Here is a 22,104-nt window from a genome sequence, read left to right as displayed (position 1 = left end):
ATTAGTTTGTGAATCAAGAAAATACGCAAGATGACTTGAGGAAAACTGAGCCTAGTTATGAAAACTAAAAGAAATCAGAGAAGGAAGATTCTCCCATAGAATTCTAAAAGCAAAAAAGAGACAAGTTTCCTTGTAATGTCAATTAATGACTGCTTCAAGGAATAACTAGCACTGGGAACCACACTTATGACATTCCTGAAACTGGGGATGAAATTAGGGTCAGGGCATGCAGTCCCAACCCAATTTCCCCACAGATCCTGTAATTTCAAACCAAGTCAAATCAATTTTATTGTATTTAACCATAGGCCGTTACAACAGACAGCAAAAAACATTACCGAGCAAGGGTGTGGAAAACTTAATACAGTAAAATGTTAAACAAAACGATTCCTTCTACAAACGACAGCTGCTTCTTCCAGTCCTTGTACCTGGATTTTAACCAGCCGTCATGCCGAATGTTACCATTCTGTATATATTTTCAGGAGACACTACATTACAAGTCTGGCTTGAACACTAAGCCACATAAAATATACAAATGGCAGGTCAAGACTTTTTTTGGCCCAACATATAGTAAGCACTTCATATCATACATGTTCTATTTAGCTTGACCAATGCAACAAATACAGAATGGACCGTGAGGACTTACACTGAAAACATACAACGGAATCTGAATGGTAAAAAAGCGCATGTAAAAAGAATAACATTTATCTTATGTATACTGAGGTACATTATGATGCTTCTAAAGCACCCTTTACCACCTGGAAACATTTGGAGCTGTGATCAAATTCATATATTCATTAGCTTCTTGTCTTCTGTAAGCTTAGATTCCCTAGAAAACTAATTCCTTTTAGGGACAGGAGATGCGTCTCCATAATGTGTCAAAGTACCCTGTTCAAGTTTTCAAAGAAGAAAAAACTCTGCTTAGGCAGAGGGCGTTGGACCCAACCAAGCTTCTGGTTCTTCCTCCTTCCTTCCACTCATGGGAGATACCATTCCATAAGAGGAAGGCTGCCTTTGAACCTAACTATACTTGGGTCCAACCCATGATACTCTTGCCATCCCATAGCCCGTCATATGGATTCAAGCAGAAATAGACAGAAAGCTCGATAAAGTACAGCTATAGTCCCAACTGTTAGGAATAATCTTACAAATGTATTCCCAAGTGTTTCCAGCTCGGAAGAATTCTTCACACAGAGATTTCTGAGCAATCTATTTGTGCAGATTTTCACTACCAAACCACTTCATAGCAGGTTTTATTCAGTAAAGCTGACCAGTTATGACTTATTCTATTCACAAGCTTCTGTGTACATGCATTCTTCTTTAGTCAGACTAAAATGCAATTACCAGTCCATTCATACAGGGTGAGCAGCAAATTAGCATACAGCAGAATGAAGATGTTTAATAGTCAAAGATCAAACAGGAATAACAAACTTAGTTTCTATGGTTACTATTTGTTTGGGTTTAATTCTGAGGGAAAAACATAATGAAAGAAATAAATATATCAAAATTGGAGACTGATGGGCAGATGTACCCTTTTAAATTGTGGAATGCTGAGAGTAACTGAGAGCCTGCCGTTATGTTCCATCTGTCTCCTCTCAAGTGTGAAGGCAACCTTTACAGCCCCCTCTTCTTTGAAGGGGGGGGCAACTTGCCATGTAGTATAGCTCCTTAGTCCCCAGACCAGAGAAATATATTCCCACATACCAATCCAAATTACATTACATTCTACTATTCTTTACATTAAAAACTACAATTTCAAAATAAGAAGTAAAACAACGAAGTATAGCCCTTCTAGGGGATTTACTGAGAACATAGATGTAAAGACTGAATGAGGTTAGCATAAACAGTGAGATGAGAAACTAATATCCCTATTTAGTCCTGGGGATTCCATTATTCTGAGAGCTGTAATAACTTGCAACTCCATCCATTTCCCTTTCTAGGCTGTTCTTGAATTTTCTTTGCAAGAAATCAGCTACTTTGAGATTAAATGTTAAGGAAAGTTGAAGTGTTCTCCATGTTTCTCACTTTTGTGATTCCTGATGTTAAAATTTGTGTTCACATTTATCCTTTGGCATGGGGCTTTGGCATTTAATGGCATATAACAATGTTAGTGTTGACCTTTTTAAAACATTCGCTATAAAACGTTTTATAAAACCAATGGTGTATTTAAAAAAATATAATCAAAGAGATCAAAAAGCCAAAGAACAGAAACTATTACGTTTAGGGAAAAACTGATAGTTTTATCTTGTGTTTGTAAAAAAAATAATCTATTTACTTCCATCAAACGCCTTTATTCCTAGAACGGCTTCCAGCTGTGCCATCTCCAATATTGTCCAGCTAAAATAATCATGCATGTTTAACAAAGCAATCATTGGGGAAAGTATATAGAACACTACTGCTATTTACATGTACATTACAGGTGCGCAATTACTTAGACTTCTACAAATTTCTGATTTGGGCGGGGCTGCAGAAGCACTCATTGGCGTTCCATCTATAAATACAAAAAGATCCAGCAGAATGTGGCTCACGGCTTTGAAGTCATCAATAAAGCAGGGATAATACATATGAGGCTCTGACAGACACTTCCAAAGCATGTCATATTTAAAGAGAGAAACTTTTCTGAAGCAATGAGCCAAGTAGTACAGCAATCCTTCTTGCTATCTTCATATCAGTAGAATCAAAAATTCACTTAAAAACAAACCAGGCTTCAGATAATTTCTGTAGCTGAAAATCAAAGCAAAAATCCAGGTTTCTTTGGTGGACTTCAGGCTCCATCCTAGCTAAGATGAACTTTTCAGTGTTGCCCCACTATTAAGGTTAGATCTAGACCAAATTTTCTACCAATGAAAGACACTTGTCGACAGAGCAGGCATTTCCTCTTTTTTCCTTTCAACTGCAGCTGATCCACTAATCTTCCTGAAATGTTGCTTCTGGGAGACCAAGGGCCTTCTCCAGAACAGCATGAGGGGCAATCTGGGGATCAGAATGACCCATTATGCACGGGGGGGTTTAGCGCACATTCGGGGTGGAATGGCGGCAACTAAAATCACCGATAACGCACGGTGCCAGCTGCAACTGGCCGCAGCTTCGGTGCATGCCGCCGAAAAAGCCGCGTTAGCGAAACGCGGAAGAAAGCGCAGCTTCCGGGTGACCGGGATGCAACCAGAAGCGGCGCCCGGATCGCTGCGTGCATAATTGGTTACTCTGGATTTTGCCACCGTCGCACCCCGCCCCGTGCATAACCGGTGTGCGTCGCGTCTTCCCCCTCCGCGTTTTCCATGTGACCCGAAATTGCCATTTCGGCGGCCGTGCATAATGGGCCTAACAGAAAAGGAGAATGAGCAGAAATGACACTTCCCCTTCTGTTAGTGGAAAACTGTTCAGATCTAATCTTTACTTTTCACATGTACAGCAACTATTTGATAAAAGGCCTCATGGAGTTGCTCAATTGTAAACAAATCTGGCTCAACCAAGAAGGAAAGTTATGACAGTGCCCATTGTACTGCAGTTATTAAGTTCTGAAGAAAGGTATACACTTTTATTAGTTGTACGGGCCAACTGTTAGTATCAATTTGCTGTGACATTCAAAAGAGAGCCTACCTTGCTTTACAAATCCTTTATATAGTTCTTGGATTTTTTTTAACCTCTTAGAAGTTTTTTGAACATCATTGTCTAGAAGGACAAAAGAAAATCAGGGAAGTGGACATTATGTGATGTAACCAGTCTTCCCCAACCCCTGGGCCATGGACCGGTACCGGGCTGCGGCGCCAGTGGGTGCGCCCCCCCCCCCCGCAGTGCGGCACTTGCTGCGCCGGGGCCCGGAAGCGATTGGTCATTTGCGCCCGCCAGCGCACCAGCACCCCCCCCGTTCCTGGGTGTCTCTCTCCCCCCCCAGTCCCCGGCCCGAAAAAGGTTTGGGACCACTGATGTAAGCAATACCACAATATCTTCAGATTTCTGTAAAGGTTTCAAGTTCAAAGCAGCAGCATACATTTTTAATAATAATAATAATAATAATGATGATGATGATGATGATGATAAAAAAGGCAAGCTCAATTTACCAATGCCATTTTTTGCTTCAAGGTTTACATGATTACAGAAATGCGGGCGTGAACTATTTCAGCACCCATGCTCAAATTATACTGTTCTATAAATCATCTTGACAACAAAAGTAACAAAACTCCAGCTGTTTAGAAAGCACAAATAATATTTTCAGTGTTTTTTTTTTGGGGGGGGGGGGCCGTGATACCAAGCACAAAATTTCAATGAAATGTTTTAAACATTTTTTTATTGACAAAATAAACAGGGTTTGATTTTTCTTCGACCCAAACATCAGATAAGCAGAAGGCTTCAGTAGTTATCATAGCAATCATAAAAAGACATACTGAAAAGTTTATAAAAGGTCCAATAACTTTTACAAAGGAGGACTTTATACAAATGGAGCTTACTACAAAATGGGACCTCAGAAGGAAAAACCACCCGAAGGAAAAACCACTTTATCTGCCAGCATCACTTGCGCCTACGTGGTGAGTCCTCCCTGTGTCTTCGCCGATCGTCGTCTTTCCTCGACACTTTCAGTGGCTCAGCATATCGGCTGTGCTTTTGTGGGATCTTCTCGGAGCCATTTCGATAACGCTCCTCCTCATCCCTCGGACTAGGATAGTTATGGGATTTCTCTCTGGATTTGGATCTGTCCTTCCGCCTTCTGTGGGGTTCGCCATCCTGAGTCCAGGGCCTGTCCCTGACTTCGTTATCCGAAGACGAATTTCTTCGCTCTCCTCTTTTCTTTTTAGAATGACTGTGTCGGCTTTCTAAATGGGCGTTGCTTTCCTGATCCCTGTCCTTGCCACCCCAGTAGGCGTTCCTGTCACTATAATAATCTCGGTCATAGGGCGGTTTCTTTGGAGCGTCGTCTCTCCGAGTTGGGTCTCTTGAGTTTCTGTCGGCATCCCTTTCTGAGCTTCTCTCCACATCGTTCTCCCACTCGGGTTGCCTCCTTTCCTTTTTCTTTTCCAGTTCTTTCTTTTTCCTCTCCTCTTTTCGCCGGGAACCCGAGTCCGCTGATTTTTTCTTATGAGACTTCTTCCGTTTCACACCTAAAAGTATAAATACACAGGATTTTGCTTTCAGGTTTATTATCTTAGCACAATGCACCACAACAATGGCTTGGATCCATTGACCCTATTGCAGAAGAAGAGTGCCATGAGCACTCTGAACTTTGTTCCCCCCACAAAAGTTGACCTGTAGGACCTTCCAACAACTTGTAAAGGCCTCCTTCTTGTGCAACAGGATCTCTGGATACACACAACGTACTGTTGCGTAGATACTATGCCAATATGCCAATTAATTAATCACTTCTCTGGTTTGAGATAATGATTTTAAAAAAATAATAAGTTGGAAGTTTTCCAGTACAAAGAAGCTGCATCCACCTTATTCTTCTATTTAGTCAACCAATCTTTGACAAATAAAGACCATGCAATTCCAGCATTGTTCACACTATTGCCTCCCGCATACTTCAGTGCTTAATTTTACAGTCTTTTCAGCCACAGAGGTATTATTATATTTGTAGGCTGCTGTTCCTGGGCCTGGGCTAACAATAAAACCATACAAAAAACACATAGACCCTTCCCCCTACTTCCCCTAATCTGCCAACCCCGGGGTGGTGGTGTTACACATCAGAAACCCCAAGGGGGGGGGAGGTCTTCTGTAGTTTGACAAGCAGCATTTCAGCTCCTTTAACTTGCAAATAGTGTTCTCGCCTCTCTGTAACTACCCCCCCCCTCCAAATTTCAAAGCTTTAAAAGTACACAGCTACGCTGAGAAAATGCTTTATTATTGGAACGGAGCTTTTACTCTTACATCAAGGGTAAGCTACTTGGTCAGCACTAAATGCCTCATCGGAAACAGAAGGGTCAGCTAATCTACAGATTCTAGTCACAAATAATGAACAGCCTGAATACAATTTACGTACATCTGGTGAGGCTCAGAATACATTTGGTGAATATCAACATCTCCGCTAATAGTGAATGTGAAGGTTAGGAGTCTACCAGCAGGACAGTAACATGGAACCACATACCGACAAAGTGGAAGTTTCTCTACCCTTGAAAGGACTACCCAGCTATGGAGCATCCTACCACTTTGTAAGTTAAAAGGAATTCCAGTGCAAAGAACTGATTATGCTCATTGCTTTCAACATTTCAAGACTCAAGAGAGCAAATGGAGGGGGAGAAGAGGCAAACCTTGGCTTGTTCAGTCCTCTAACTAAGAACATCCAAGAGGTATAGTTTGATTTTACAGCTCCATGTCACAAGCACCCTTGGCACTAGTCCCTTTATTCCTGGCAGTAAAACGTTCTACACCCTTCTACACCCTACTCTGAACCTTTGAGGAGCAGAGGAAAAGGGAATCAAGTCCTTACCTAAAATCATACTACCATGAAATTTTCATCTTCCCAACTACACTGTCTCTTGTAGAGTAGAGGGAGGGCTTCCCAACTCAACCTTTAAGCATAAATATGCACAGTAGCTGAGTTACAGAATTGGATTTTAGAGGTTCAGGATTAAGGCCACTTTCAAACAGGCTTTTTACTGTGGTTTCACTGCCAAAGTGCCAGGTGTTTTTGTTTTCTTTTTTGGTACATTCCAAATAAGTCCCTGCCTGTTCTCCAGTCCCCGTTCCCCGCCCCATTTTCAAAACCACTTTTGTTCTCATGTTTCTCTTTGAAGTGAAACCTGTTGGCTGATTGCCAAGACTGTTTCCTTATATGACATTGCCTCTGCAAACATGAGCCCTCTTTGCTGACCTTGTATCCTAGCAACAAATTAGCTGTGTGAAAGAGGCTGCTTTGCCTCTGCAGGATAAGCTCTGAGTTTGCAGTGCATTCCTTTTACGGGATGATTCTCCCGTTCCATTCCTCCCTTTTGCATCTGGGTAACAAAGAATGGAAGGAATGCATTCTGGATGGAAGATATACTTCTGGGTAGCAATGAGTGCATGAATGAGAACTTGAGGTACTTGTGGACTGAAAGTTAGATATGAGTAGACAGTGTGATGCGGATGTAAAAAAAAAAGCAGTAAATGCAATCTTGAGCTGTAACAACAGAGGCAGCACATTGAAATCACAAAATGCCATAGTCCCACTGAATTCCACGTTGGTTTGACTGCACCTGTAGTACTGCAAGCAGTCCTGAATGCCTCACTTCAAAAAGAATGTGGACAAAAATGAGAGTGTGCAGAAGAAAGTTATGGGAATTATCTGGGGTCTGGAGACCAAGCCCTATGAGGAAAGGCTGAGGGACCTGGGAATGTTCAGCCTGCAGAAAAGTGCATTGAGAGGGACCATGATTGCTCTTTAAGTATTTGAAAGGCTGTCCCTGGGAGGACAGCAGGGAGAAGACTAGGAGCCTCAGTAATGGGCTTAAACCAAGTGTAGATGGATACCTGCTAGATATTAGGAAAAGAAATGTTCAGTCACAGTAGCTCAGCAGTGGAATCGGCTTCCTAAGGAGGTGGGGAGCTCCCCCTCACTGCCAGTCTTCAAGCAGCGGCTGGGCAGATACTTATCCTGGATGCTTTAGGCTGATCCTGCACTGGGCAGGGGGTTGGACTAGATGGCCTGTATGGCCCCTTCCAACTCTAGGATTTTATGATTTAAACATTACCTGAAATCTTCTCTTCCTACCTTGCTCCACAGAAGGCAGAAAGGCAGGAGTGAGAAAATACCCTAAATGACCAGTGGCTACCCTTTTTTTCAAACCATCTTGTAACAAAGGCCAGTTATATTTGTCCTATGCCAATGTGATTTCCCACTGCAGCTCTTCCTGAGTCCTATGGCCGAACTAAACATGGGTTGAGCCATTCTAAAGAGTTGACATCTCTTTAAACTGCACAATGGGGACACAATGCTTGTCACGATCACCACCGAGTAGGAAAAGAAGAGGATCCTACCATCTCCTGTGCCATTTTTCCCAAACTGTAACAGTGCCAGGGGTGTTATTTGCCCCTGCAATTCATCCAGCACTGTTCCAGAACAGCAGCACAGTGCACGGTTCCAACCAGAATCAAGCACACACAGTGCAGTTTAATGGATTTTCCAGGTAGGAATGCTTTAAAATGGCAGCATGCCCCTAGGGGACTCCCGTCTGGTATAGAATGGCTCTGGATCTCACATTTTCCACTAATGCAAGGCACTGCTGGTAGAAGCAGGGCGCAACTGTCACAGAGCTCCCCTCACTACAGATCCCCTTCTTCCCAAGCGTCACTGACCCCCCAGGGGCAGGTTTTCACAGGGCATGGCATGTTCCAGCAGAAGGGAAAAAGATCGGAATGTTTCTTGCTGTGGTCTACTTCGGTGCTTGCACAGCAATGTGATCCAAGGCATTGTCAGCTTGTGCAACTAGCACATGATCTGCAAGAACAAACTTCCACAGCATATGAAATTAGGCCACGATCAGCAGTAATACGCTGGAACAGCTATACTCTTGGGACAAAACGTCTTCACGGTGACAGATCTGCACGAAAGCACCATCTGAATTCCAGCCATCAAAGCAGCCTGGAGCTCTCTTCACTATCATTACAAATAAACAAATTAAAGTGGATTTCCCCTCCCCTCTCTCACATCTGTAGAAATGCTACAACATTTAATCATTTTGGCAAACATTTCTGGCTTTGTTACCCCAAAAGTATCAGAACGTAGTGCTGAGGCTATCAAAATACATCGCTTTTCCAATCAACTACTTTTCGGGAGGGGGGGAGGAGGACAAAACATCAGTGTAGAAGGTACTAAAATTTTTTAAAAAATGGGGTGGGGGTGGAGAGGGGAGCCATGCTTACACCAGCAGACTGCAGCCTCAGTTAATTTGTCACCAAGGACTTACCTCTCTGATTCCTATCTAGTTGCAGCTGTCTACGCAGGAGCCATCTGGCTTCTCTGTTGAAAAGCCACATCTCTGACCTCAGCACTCCATTACGCCTCCCTCTTTAGCGCTTTGGTATAAATCTGATATTCTAGATTTCGGCAGCACAAAGCAAACTCGTGGCAAAAGACTAGGAGGCCCCTCCTCGAGCATTCCTAAACTGCACGGTTCTGGTGAATTAGAAGATTTTCGGTCCCTAAAATCGTTAATAAATTAATTTTAAACCAGCGTGCAGAATTCTACATGCAGACGCTCCTGCTGGGTTGTCATCTGCTCTCGCCACCGACTGTATACTCGAGGCTGGGCGAACAGGCGTTTTTGGGATTAACAACGTTCACTGCATTTCATATTAAGTAGTTTAAAAACCAGCAGGTAATTCTTGATGGGGGGAAATCTAATTATAAAATTGCCTTTATTGTATATTATGAAGTCGGCAAAGGACTTTTGGAAAGGACGGGAGGAAACAAGTGGGAGTATAACATACCACATACATCACAACTACGGTTAATATTTTCAGAACTGGGAATTGGGTATGCAGGGCCAATTTAACTAAAAACAGACTGTAGTGAATTCATCTGTGGTATCTGAGGAGCGGGGTTTGGGCATGCAGGCCATCCATAAGGTTTGGTCACACTCTGCAATCTGGCGACTGTTTATTATTACTGTATGAGCTACAGTCCATTCTTAACTTAATCTCCTTCATAGAGCCAGCTTGGTGTAGTGGTTAGGAGTGTGGACTTCTAATCTGGCAAGCCGGGTTTGATTCTGTGCTCCCCCACATGCAGCCACCTGGGTGACCTTGGGCTTGCCATGGCACTGATAAAGCTGTTCTGACCGAGCAGTGATATCAGGGCTCTCTCAACCTCACCTCCCTCACAGGGTGTCTGTTGTGGGGAGAGGAAGGGGAAGGCGAATGTAAGCCGCTTTGAGACTCTTTTGAGTAGAGAAAAGCAGCATATAAGAACCAGCTCTTTTTCTTCAGTAATATCAGGGCTCTCTCAGCCTCACCTCCCTCACAGGGTGTCTGTTATGGGGAGAGGAAAGGGAAGGTGACTGGAAGCCGCTTTGAGATTCCTTCGGGTAGAGAAAAGCAGCATATAAGAACCAACTTTTCCTCTTCTATATCCAACAAATTGAAATTCCTCGGTCACATTTCCAAATGAACTAGGTGCCAAACTGAATTTTTAAAAGTCTGATTATTTGGGTGACAATATTTCAACAAGTGACTAAGCCAGCCTTCCTCAACTTTTTATCATTGAGAAACCCCTGAGGCATTCTTCAGGGTTTGAGAAATCCCAGATGTGGCAGAACCATGGAGAGTACGGTTGGGAAGCATAGTTGTCTACACGCCTACCCAAGGCCCCTCCCCTTCCCACCCTCTCCAGGCCCATCATTGGCCGGGGGGGGGGGAGAGCAAGTCAACATGACCATATATGGTCACATCACAATAAGTGTTTCACAAATTTAAAATATATATACACAATTAATCAACCTCCACACATTCAGGAAACCCTTCCAGGGTTATCAAGAAATCCCTGTACTAAACAAACTATGCCGGTGTAGTGTTAGCGGTTAAGAGTGTTGGACTGGTATCTGGGCCAGCCAGGTTTGAAATCCCTGTCATGCCACAGAAGCTTGCTGGGTACCCTTAGGCCAGTCACACGTTTTCAGCTTAATGCACTTTTTATAAGGTTCTTGGGGGGATAAAACGGAGGCGTGAACAGCGCAATCCCCTTTATGTCCCCACTAGGGAGAATGGTGGGGTACAAATGAAATAAATAACTATTTAAGAAAATAAAGCTAGTTAGGGGATTCTCCCAATAGCCACTAGAGATCATTGTCCATGGGGTCGCGATGGGTCAGACACGACTTCGCACCTAACAACAACAACTGAGATGTTACTCTCTACAAAGAAATGGAGCTGTACACAACTGTTTTTACAAGGGAAGGAAGGGATGTCATTCCACAAGGACCACAGCATGAAAGTTTTTAACATCAGAAAAAAGCCTAACTTCAGGACTTTTCTTTCAAATGAACAATTCTGCATGTGAGTCTGGACATTCCGGGACTCCCGACCATGACTGGAAGCCTGGACTTGGACACACACAACCTGCCCAGTTTGCTCGGGGAGACCCCAGCTGCGCACTAAGGGGGACCCCCCCCAGGAGGAAACATTGCTGCCACCGAGACCACTGCCACCATCATCCATACTGCTGTGCCTGGTGCTTGCTCCGGCCCGCTTGCAGGTGGTGGAGTGGGACATTGTGGGACTACTGAAGAGTTCTACCTGACGCGTGGCACGCCCTGCTCTAGCCGAGAGGGAGCCAGTGCCCAGCATGGAGAGAAGAAGAAGAGTTGATTCTTATATGCCACTTTTCCCTACCTGAAGTGGTCTCAAAGCGGCTTAGTCGCCTTCCATTTCCTCTCCCCACAAAAAAATCAGAGTCCAGTTGCACCTTTAAGACCAACAAAGATTTATTCAAGGAATGTTGGTCTTTGTTGGTGCTACTGGACTCTGATTTTATTGTGCTCTCCCCACAACAGACCCCCTGTGAGGTAGGTGAGACTGAGAGAGCCCTGATATTCCTGCTCGGTCAGTTTTATTAGTGCCGTGGCGAGCCCAAGGTCACCCAGCTGGTTGCATGTGGGGGAGGGCAGAATCGAACCTGGCTTGTCAGATTAGAAGTCCGCCAGATTAGAGGGTGCAGCTGCAGCAGCGTGAGCAGTGGTTGCTGCCTAGGTACTGCTGGGAATACGCCAAGGGAAGTGGGCGGGGCTAATAAAGCCTCAGGGGAGGAGTAGGGCGGGGAAACAGGGGAATGGAGTCAGGGATAAAAGGAGAGGTGGAAAGGGCAACAGGGTGGTGGAGAGAGAGAGAGAGAGAGAGAGAGAGAGAGAGAGAGAGAAAAGGGTTAAGAAGGGGGATGGAGAGCCTAGCTCCAAGGGACAGCAGGAGGGGGGTCATCCCAGGCAGAGAAAGAGAGGTAGAGTTAAGGGATAAGGGTGGGATGGAGAGCTAGGTCCAAGGGACAGCAGGAGGGGGGGGGGGTCATCCCAGACAGCAGCCCAGGAACATGGACCATGTCCAAGGCACCCCAGGAAAGGGGGAGGAGAGTGACTCTAGCAAGTTGAACAGCAGGTAACATAACAATTTATAATACAACAATATAACTTTCATAATGTCACAACACCCCATCAAAGGGACACAACTTTTATTAAAGGAACAGGGTATTTCTACCCCAAGCCTGTGACTTTACCGATGGCAGTAATAAAGGTATCAGAACTCAAAGGCCACGGAGAGGGAAGAACCAAACGAAGGTTGACATTTATTGGCGCTTAAATTAATGAACTGATTGCATATTTTATCCCACCATTCCTCCAAGGAGCTGCCCCTGATCCTGCACTTAGCTCGATTTAGGGCTTGAAATGTGATGTTACGGTATTTGAAAACAGCTGCCTCCATCACAGAATGGCTTAGAATATACCGACGTTCTGTGGTTTGTCCTCTGCTCCCCAAGCAGCCATTTTGTGGTGGGACCCACTGAAAATTCCAAAAGTGCCCAAACGCTCAACATATTGGGTGGCCCCCAGCCCACAGCAGAACTGTGGACATTTGTCTTTAACCAAGGAATCCACTGTACATAGAAACAGAAGTCTCAATAACCTCACCCACATATTTCTGAATGTATTTGGGCTCTCTTACATCTTCAACCGGGCAATTTACCATTTGATGATGCCCACCAGTTCCAGTAATTGAAATTCCTGTAATTTCAGACATGTAAGAAGCAATGTGCCAACCGTAGAGCCATTTATATTTCCCCTCGGTGCAAATTTATAACGGCATGCAGAGTAAGCGAAGAAAAAAGAAAAGAAAAAGAGGATAAATTATAGATGGGAGTTAATACTTGAATCACTGCTGTGCTCACTGTCAGACGACGATTTGCTCTCGCTGGAGGACCCTGAGCTATCACTGCTGTTGTTGCCACTGCCCGATTCAGACGATTCAGAGTCTGAGGACGAATCCGACGACTCCACATCTTGCTTCTGAGTCATAATCATCTTTGGCGCATTTTTCAGATGTTCACGTAGCTCGTCCCTAAACAAATAAATTAGGCCGGTTTTAACCAGACAAGTAACTTTAATTATCTTCTTGCATGCGTGTCCCCCCCATGGCAACCTGCGTCTTTCCGAGCAGAACATGATCACTTAAGAACACAGTCAGTCCCTGTCTCCATAGCCCCACCCCAGAGTTCGTATCTTTTTGTGACTCCAAAGAGAAACAGAATCCTGAGGACACAATAATCTGTTCCACTTAATATTTCTGGTAAGGCCTTGGAGGAGGAGCATGTCTCATGTCTTAAGCGCCACTCAGCGCTTAATACCCACTCAGGGTGGCTGTCCCACCCCTGAGTGCCTCCTCCTCCAACCGGCTTGCCTGTATGTCCAGCAGCCAGCCAATCGCCTTCCGCCTCCCACCCCTGACCCCCCCCTCCTCCTTCCACTTCCCTCTGAGGCTTGGAGGCTGCAGATCCTGCCATGTGAGAGCTGCCCCTGCCAGTGAGTTCCCTAACAGCTGCCTGCAGCCTTTCCAGGTCCGGGGAGAGGGGGAGGCCATCCACAGAGTTTTTCCACTCCACCTCCCTAATATAGTGCCTGTTGTATTCCTGAATGTAACGGGCTTGGCCCCTAGTCTTTAAACAGCCCGTGGCGCCACGGGCGCCACGGACTATATAATTCGTTAAGCCCCCTAGAGGTGGGCTTTGTCCGTGATGAGGAAGGGTCCGGGTTGGACCCTTCCTCACGACAGACAATCGGAGGGACCAATCGGCAGGCGCGAAGCGCCTGCCGATTGGTCCCTCCGATTCCCAGGCTGAGCAACTGCGAGCCGCGCGCAGGGCGGCTCGCAGTTGCTCCCAGACTGACGCGGCGAGAGGCGCGAAGCGCCTCTCACCGCGTCAGACCGCCGCCCGAAGGAACCCCCAGCAGTCGCGCGAAGCGCGGCTGCTGGGGGTTCCCTCCCTGGGGGTTCCCTCCCTGCCGGTCTGATGCTGCGGGAGGCACGAAGCGCCTCGCGCAGCGTCAGACCGCCGCCCGAGGGAACCCCCAGCAGTCGCGCAAAGCGCGCCTGCTGGGGGTTCCCTCCCTGCCGGTCTGACGCCTTCTCCCCTTTCAAAACCCCTTTTTATAAAGGGGCTTTGAAACTAGTTTTCTAATAAAATGCAAAACAGGTTTTCCTTACGTCAGTCCCCCAAGACCAATGGACGTGAAGAAGTTGATGGCAAATCTTGTGTTTCTTGGGTTGTCCCGAGGCAAGAGCCCTTCGAAGAACAACTGCAGAGTTCTGTTAAAAAAACAAATGGAGCCATCAGGCTACAGGCCATTTTTCAAGCTTTCCACAGAGTGAGCTTGGGGTGATAAGAACATGTTTTTTTAAAATCCTGTTAAGCCACTGCAATTCTTCAAGAAACCACAACGGATTCGTCTCATTTACACAAAGCTTAACAGAGGTCCAGCCTTCGTAAGGGTAAACATCTTCACGCTACCGAATTAAAGATTTCTTTTTCCGACCGGGCAGAAGAGAAAAAAGTAGCTAACCACCTTTCAACAAAACAGAGTGCTGTGAAACTTTCGATTAACTTTGACTGCTGGAATCTCATGAGCATTCCAAATAACTGACTGCATTTTGTAGAGGAGAGGTGAGTTTTATTTATTATCATTCAATAGATGAACACAGACCATTGTGGGCTGAATCAACATTTTGGGGCTGGATCTATTCTATAGTGCATGACAGCTTCATGACTAAGCTAGCAACCTATCTGAACTGATTAAAACATTTCCATGGAAAACCAACACTGGAGAGAAGCAGGATCACTGCCTAATTACCTTTTACCAAAATGATCTTTGCTGGTTGGTCCCGGTGTGAAAATGGTTAGCATAATGATTTTTCTATGTTGAAACGGGGGCTTAGCAAAAGTTGCCCATCCCCTCCACCCCCTGCATAACTTTTCTTGGCACTGAAGCCAACATGCACGCAACCATTTTGGGTGTAGACTAATATGAATCCATCGCTTCCTGAAATCACAAGTCAAAAATACTAGAATTCTTTGGTACCTAGCCATGCTGTCCAGTAAAAAGCTCTTTACATCTTGAAGCCTGCGCATATTTCAACAATACTTGCAGGACACTATGTTGCCATAAGGACTGAAAGGGGACGCATAGATATTGAACTAGGAACCAAGAGGCTGATGGGATGATAGTAACCTTGCCATTGGCTTATCCTCACCTCTAAGCCTCTGCCTCAATGCCCCACCCTCAACAAACTGAGGCTCAGAAGAGGAACAAGTGGTCAGAAAATGGCATCTATCATCACACGCTCTCTCCCACAGAGATCAGGGGAAATCCCTAGAGCAGGAGTAGTCAACCTGTGGTCCTCCAGATGTTCATGGACATTTGCTGGCAGGGGCTCATGGGAATTGTAGTCCATGGACATCTGGAGGACCACAGGTTGACTACCCCTGCCCTAGAGCATCACCTGAAAGTGACATCATCTCCTTCTTCAACTCCAGTCTACACAGGCACCACTTTCAAATTAGGGATGGGCACAAACTGGCTCACAAGCCAGAATTCAGCATGAACTTGGGACAGTTCAAAGCTTGGGAACCAATGTTTGGGAAAGCTGCCTTTCCCTGTCTTTTGGCCCATTTGGTTCAGCTGTCTGGGGTCAGCCATTTAAACTTTACAGTGGTGCAGCTGCTCCATTGTTAGGTCGAAACAGTCAACTGGCAGGTGTCTAACCCTTCAGTTTTGCTCCTCTCTTCAAAAGGGGGGAGGGTATGCAAAACCAAAAGCTTACGTGGCTCATAGCTATTTACACCTAAGGTCTCAACGGGTCCACTGTCAGGTTTAAATGGCTCCGATCCATGTAACCCTTCGTTTTTGCTCCCCCCACTTTGAAATGGCGGGATACAAAACAAAATGGTTCAACCATTTAATCCTTCCTAGGTTTAGGAATGATGCTCCCTTTCTCCCAGTTGAGGCAAGGCGGGACTGGGAGAAAGGAAGTCTTTGTCTGGTCCTGGTGAGTTGCGGTTGGGAGAACGGTGGAAGGGAAGTCCTTTCCAGGGTGGACCCTGTCTCCTTTCACCCACCCATGGTTTAGCTTCAGCCAAGAGAAAGGGGGAGCTGAACTTGCTGGACCAGTTCAGGTGGAGCCTGCTTGGGTCAGCTTGGGGTTTGGTTCATGGGCCACTCAGAACCCTGAATTGCACCATCCTTTTTAGGGTTGTGCCCATCCCTGTTTCAAACTCTCCTGGCATTTTCTCAAGGAGATGTTGGAAATCCTTATGCAATAATGTGGAGAGAGAAAGGAAATGAGGAATGCCAAGTGAGACATCTCACACTTCACAAGAGACTGAAGGGTTTAAGTCTGTCATTGAACACAACATCAACTGCTAATGACTTAACTAAGGGTTTCATTACAGGAAAGGACTAGTGTGAACCGCTGGGTCAGTGCTTATTCACTGTCTAGTCACAGGCATGGGGGAGCCAGTTGTAACAACATCTAGACAACTACATAATGACAGTTGGCAATGCTTGAGGCTTTCTCATGGACTGGTGTCTGGAACGAAAGTGGTTTGGGGAGGGAGACTGACGCTTCAGTACATGTCAAGTTTGCACCTGTTACAGTTGACTCTAAGGGGATATATTTTCCAGATTATTACTCTACAGTGTTTCAGGACATGGCAGGACAGAAATGCCTTGCACTCTCAACTTTTCAACAAGCATATTGTTTGATGGAAAAACACTCAATAATTCCTGTGAATCCCCATGTGGCATCATTTCTTTCCGCCATTCCATTTTGAAAAGACATTAAATCTGGTCAATGCCACCTTCCAAAAGTGTCAAATGAGCAAACCGAAGCCAAGACTATCAGACTGCTGTAAAAGGGCTGGGATTTAGTCTCCCTTCCAAAGCTCAATTATATCCAAAGAAACAGATCTAACCTACTGCTCAACTTAGATTTGGAATCGTGGTTTGTAGGTAAGAAATAGGACTCATGTGCTTTGATTCGAGCCTGGCCTTTTGTAGAATTGTGCTCGCTCCATCATCTGCAGAACGTAACTGGTGCTCAGGACTCGTGTTTCCAGAGCAACATGCTAGCATAGCTATCTAGCAGGAAACGTAGAGTGTTAAAGCTTCTACTCACTCATCTTTTAACCTTGCATTAAGGTTAGGAAGTCCCATATATTCACTAAGTTCCTGGAAGAATATTTTAACAAAAATCCGACTGGATGACGTGGTGGTTTCTTCACTCAGGGTTATGCATTCGAGGACCTACACGTTTTAGAGAGGGACAGGATATCATCAACGTCTACATCAGTCAAAAGAATCTAGTTCATGTCTTATTTTCATACTGAGGTGGTTCTCTTTAAGCATGGCAAACGGCTCAGTTGTTTAAACAAGTATCTAGGACGGGTAACAGCCGTTTCAATGCAAAATCCTACATATGCACTGGGAGTAATCCCAAGTAGGTGAATTCAGAAGTAAGTCACATTTATTCAACGGGAATTATTCCCAAGGAAACGAAAGCCCAGTGGCCCATTAAAGACCGACAACTGCTCACGTCTCACAAAAGCTCTTACTGAAATAAATGTAATCTTCAAAAGGCCACTGGACTTTTGCTACACTGGTACAGACTAATATGGCCCCCCTTTCAATTATTCCCAGAAAAGTGTTCTTAAAACCACAGACACCTTTTCCAACCTTCCTCTATTCTGAGATGCAACGTTCTGTCAGGGGGACTCGTGATCGCTTGAAGCTGCCTTATACTAAATCCATCAAGGTCAGTATCGTCTACTCAGACTGGCAGCCGTTCTCCAGGGCAGTGGTCCCCAACTCCCGGTCTGGAGACCGGTGCCGGTCCGTAGATCAGCCGCGGCTCCTCCTTGTCCTCCCTGGCTGCTGCCTCAGGGGCTGCTCTGCCACTCTGCCGCTGGCTCACCTTTGGTGCTCTCCAGTGGCTGCCATGGCTGGGGCTCCCCCTTGGCGCGGCACTGCACAGCTACTGCTGGCAGCGCCCCCCAGCGGGCAACGGGAAGTCAGGGGCGCCAGCGGGAAAACAAGTGGATCAGGGGCTCAGGCACCGGCAGTGACGTCCCTCAGCAAAAGACCACCCCCCCACCGGGCCTCAGTAAAATTGTCAAGCGTTGACCGGTCCCCAGTGATAAAAACGTTGGGGACCACTGCTCCAGGGTCTTGGGCAGAGCTCTTTCGCATCACCTACTGCCAAATTCTTTAATGGGAAATGCCGATGATTGAACCTGGGACGTTCCACATGATAAGAGGCTCTAAAGGTAAAGGTATCCCCTGTGCAAGCACCGAGTCATGTCTGACCCTTGGGGTGACGCCCTCTAGCGTTTTCTTGGCAGACTCAATATGGGGTGGTTTGCCAGTGCCTTCCCCAGTCATTACCGTTTACCCCCCAGCAAGCTGGGTACTCATTTTACCGACCTCGGAAGGATGGAAGGCTGAGTCAACCTTGAGCCGGCTGCTGGGATCGAACTCCCAACCTCATGGGCAAAGCTTTCAGACAGCTGCCTTACCACTCTACCAGAGCCAAAACCCCATCAGTTCCAAAAGTGGCTAGCAATACATATTTTAACCAATTCTATCTAATTTTGAAGCATTAAAAAAAAATCTGTCCGGTTCAGGCCCATCCCTAGTTCAGACTCTCCTGGCATTTTTCCAGGGCAGTGTGGAAAGTCCTATGCAGTAGTGTGGGGCGAGAAACACATTTCAAACTATATCCGTCGTTGGCTGCCAGCGACAAACATCCTAACTTTTCAGTCCAAATGCTAGAATTGTTTTGTTTTGTCATGCTTACACTCCATGGCAATGAATCTGTATATAAAAGGTGGGCAAACATCTTGGCAACATTCCTCAGCTTGTTTGTTTCCAGCCGGTGTATGGTATCGTACTGCTCTTTGAAAATGCCTTCAAAAGCTTCCATGTATTCTTTTTTCAACATGCAGAACCTCTGAAATCATAAGACATAGTGAAGGCAAACGCATTCCGATAAGTGAATATGGATATTCCCATACACCCATGTTCTGAATCCAGAACCGTTCTACCTATGGAACTACAGTTGGCAAGTTAATGTTGCTATAGGAAATGTTATACTACTTGCTATCGTCAGTTATTTATTTTATTTTATTTATTACTTGAATTTATATACCGCTGTTCCCGTTCGGGCTCACGGCGGTTTTTATTTATTTATTTATTTATTTATTTATTTATTTAGATTTATATACCGCCCTCCCCGAAGGCTCAGGGCCGTTTACATTAAAACTAATCAACGATACATGAAACAGTCTTCGTTAAAACATACAGTAAATAATAACAGTGGTTGTAACCATATAACAGAATAATGTAACAGTATAACAGTATAATAAAATAATATAACGATGGAACGGTGCAATACCACAACAGGTCCAGAGCGCTCTGGTGGAGTTCTGGGAGGAAGGGGGGAAATGGGGGGAGGGGGGAGCGGGGGCCCTTCATTCGCTGTTGGTGGTGCCTGGTCTCAACCAAATGCCTGGCGGAGGAGCTCCTTTTTGCAGGCCCTGCGGAACTGTTTAAGCTCCGTCAGGGCCCTGATCTCCTCCGGGAGCTCATTCCACCAGGTGGGGGCCAGTACAGAGAATGCTCTGGCCCTGGTCGAGACCAGGCGGACTTCTTTAGGGCCAGGGACCATTAGCCGGTTGGTGGCGGTGGAGCGCAGAGCTCTTTTAGGGGCATAGGCAGGGAGGCGGTCCCTCAGGTACACTGGGCCCTGACCATGAATGGCCTTGAAGGTAATTACCAGAACCTTTAGTCTGATCCGGAATTCAACTGGCAACCACTGCAGTTGGTGGAGAATGGGCCGGATGTGGGACCTCCACGGTGTTGCTGTGAGGATCCTGGCCGCTGCGTTTTGGACCAGCTGTAGTTTCCGGGTCAAGGCTAAGGGCAGGCCTGCGTAGAGCGAGTTACAGAAGTCCAGTCTAGAGGTGACCGTCGCATGGATCACTGTGGCTAGGTGTTCCGGGGCCAGGTAGGGCGCTAGTAGTTTGGCTTGGCGGAGATGGTAAAATGCCAGCCGCGCTACCTTTGTGATCTGGGCTTCCATTGTAAGGGAAGTATCCAGAATCACGCCTAGGTTCCTGGCGGAGTGAGCCGTAGAGAGCTGTACTCCATCCAGGGCAGGCAGGCACGCTTCCTCGCATGGGTCCTTCCTACCCAGCCACAGGACCTCCGTCTTTGAAGGATTGAGCTTCAGACGACTCTGCTTCAGCCATCTCGTCACTGCTTCCAGGCAGCTGGCTAATGCTTCTGGGGGGGAGTCAGGGCGGCCATCCATCAGGAGGAAGAGCTGGGTGTCATCGGCATATTGATGACAACCCAGCCCAAACCTCCGTACCAGTTGTGCGAGAGGGCGCATAAAGATATTGAATAGGATAGGAGAGAGGACCGCTCCTTGTGGGACTCCACAAGTAAGTTGACGACGGTCTGATGTTTTGTCTCCAATTGCAACCCTCTGTCCACGATCCCGGAGGAAGGAGATCAGCCATTGGAGGGCTGTCTCTCGTATTCCGGCATCGGTGAGGCGGCGAGCTAGAAGCTCATGATCGACTGTGTCGAACGCTGCTGAGAGGTCTAGTAATATCAGCAGTGCCGACCCGCCTCGGTCCAACTGGCGACGGAGGTCATCCGTCAGGGCGACTAGCGCTGTCTCTACCCCATGGCCAGGCCGGAAGCCTGACTGGGATGGGTCTAGGACCGAAGCTTCTTCCAGGTACTCTGTTAGTTGGTTTGCGACATGAAAGAGTAAAAATACAATAAAACCCCTAAAATACCCCAATTGCATTGCTAAACTTATTAAACTAAAGGATGGCAGCACTAATAAATCAATTTATCCCTTCAACCAGCCAGGCCACAGTCTTGCCATCCTACGGGGATAGAAACCACTGTCATTTTGTGGTTGACCTGATGTTATGAAATGGGCTGTACTCTCTCTATGTTCTGTGTAAACTGCCCTGAGCTGCAAGGGAGGGATGGATAGATGTGTCAGGATTGTAGAATCTCTGTCATAAATTAGCCTGAGTTCCTCCATGTCAGTTATACTGCTTAATTGAACCTGGCGCCTGCTAGCCCCGGCCTTGTAGTTTGTAGCAATAAAATAGAATAGTGATGTTATTCTAACCTTATCTTGTTATGGGCACACAGGGTTGTTGTCAATTCTCTCAAGGATGGGAGTTTGGAATCCTGTTGTTGTTTCACATATGTCTTTTTTCACTAACCCCCCTCCTTGGGAACTGTCAAGTATTGGGCGGGAGAAATGTATTGATAAGCTGAGGCAAATCTGGCTTCGAGTCAGATTTGACTTTCAGTCCAATGCGTATAGTGCTAATCAATAAAACTATTTTCTTTTGAATAAGTTTTGTTGTGAGTTTCCTGTGCGTCTGACATCAAGTCAAATCTCACAACTCCTTTCACCTGCAAAATGCAGGGCGAGGGACATACTTTTTCTGAGCAGGGAGAGGGCCTGGATTGGGACCTCTCCCAGGGCGACGGCGCGAGTGCCGGCCCGCACAGCTCGGGCATGATGCGGGCAATCTCGGGGACAACCCCGGGGCCCGAGGAATTTTTGGAACGACACGTCACCCAGCGCAGGCGATTGTCAAAATACGACCGCCCTACTGGGGACGAGAGGTGGCCGGAGCACCTGGGACTGCCTAGCTACGCGCTGGAGCCTGTGGGTGAGACACAGGACTTGCAGTACAAGCTGGACAGGGTGACTAACTGGCTGCAGGATCTTTCGGGTCGGTTGGATCCGGAGGAGAAGCGCCGAACGCAACGCCTGCTGAAGGAAGTGCGTGGTGGTGGTGCGCACGATACCAGCCTGCGACGAGTGAGTGGTGGGCTTGCACTGCGGGAGCACGGCATGGCGGACACGCAAGCGGCAGCGGATGCTGAGGCGTTGGCCAGGGCCAGGGCGCAGCTGGAAATCGAGGCGGAGGCAGAGGCTCGAGCGAGAGAGCAACGCGAACAAGAAGGCGAGGGCGAGGAGCGAGAGGACGAAGGCGGCGCGGGCGGCGATGGAGCCGGAGGAGACGGCGCGGACGGAGGCGAGGACGCAGCGGCGGCGGCGGCA

The 22,104-nt window shown here is 46.6% G+C and overlaps 1 protein-coding gene across 2 annotated transcripts in view; it reads right to left on the bottom strand.

Moving 5' to 3' along the window:
* Nucleotides 1-263: 263 nt before the first annotated feature.
* Nucleotides 264-22,104, bottom strand: part of CWC22 (CWC22 spliceosome associated protein) — a 67,441-nt gene continuing 45,600 nt past the window's right edge. The window contains exons 16-20 of one of the 2 annotated variants that reach the window (XM_077319556.1): nucleotides 18,796-18,948; nucleotides 17,119-17,246; nucleotides 14,152-14,253; nucleotides 12,818-13,008; nucleotides 264-5,093 (exon numbers count right to left, since the gene is read on the bottom strand). In XM_077319556.1, coding sequence (XP_077175671.1) covers nucleotides 4,507-5,093; nucleotides 12,818-13,008; nucleotides 14,152-14,253; nucleotides 17,119-17,246; nucleotides 18,796-18,948 — 1,161 coding nt within the window. In that variant the 3' untranslated portion in view covers nucleotides 264-4,506. The remainder of the gene's footprint in view (nucleotides 5,094-12,817; nucleotides 13,009-14,151; nucleotides 14,254-17,118; nucleotides 17,247-18,795; nucleotides 18,949-22,104) is intronic. The other variant, XM_077319557.1, reaches the window with a different exon arrangement.

The sequence above is a fragment of the Paroedura picta genome, chromosome 2, assembly GCF_049243985.1.
Source record: "Paroedura picta isolate Pp20150507F chromosome 2, Ppicta_v3.0, whole genome shotgun sequence".
Classification (NCBI taxonomy): domain Eukaryota; kingdom Metazoa; phylum Chordata; class Lepidosauria; order Squamata; family Gekkonidae; genus Paroedura; species Paroedura picta.
Note: the sequence above shows the minus strand (reverse complement) of the source record. Positions and strands in the feature narration are given on the sequence as shown.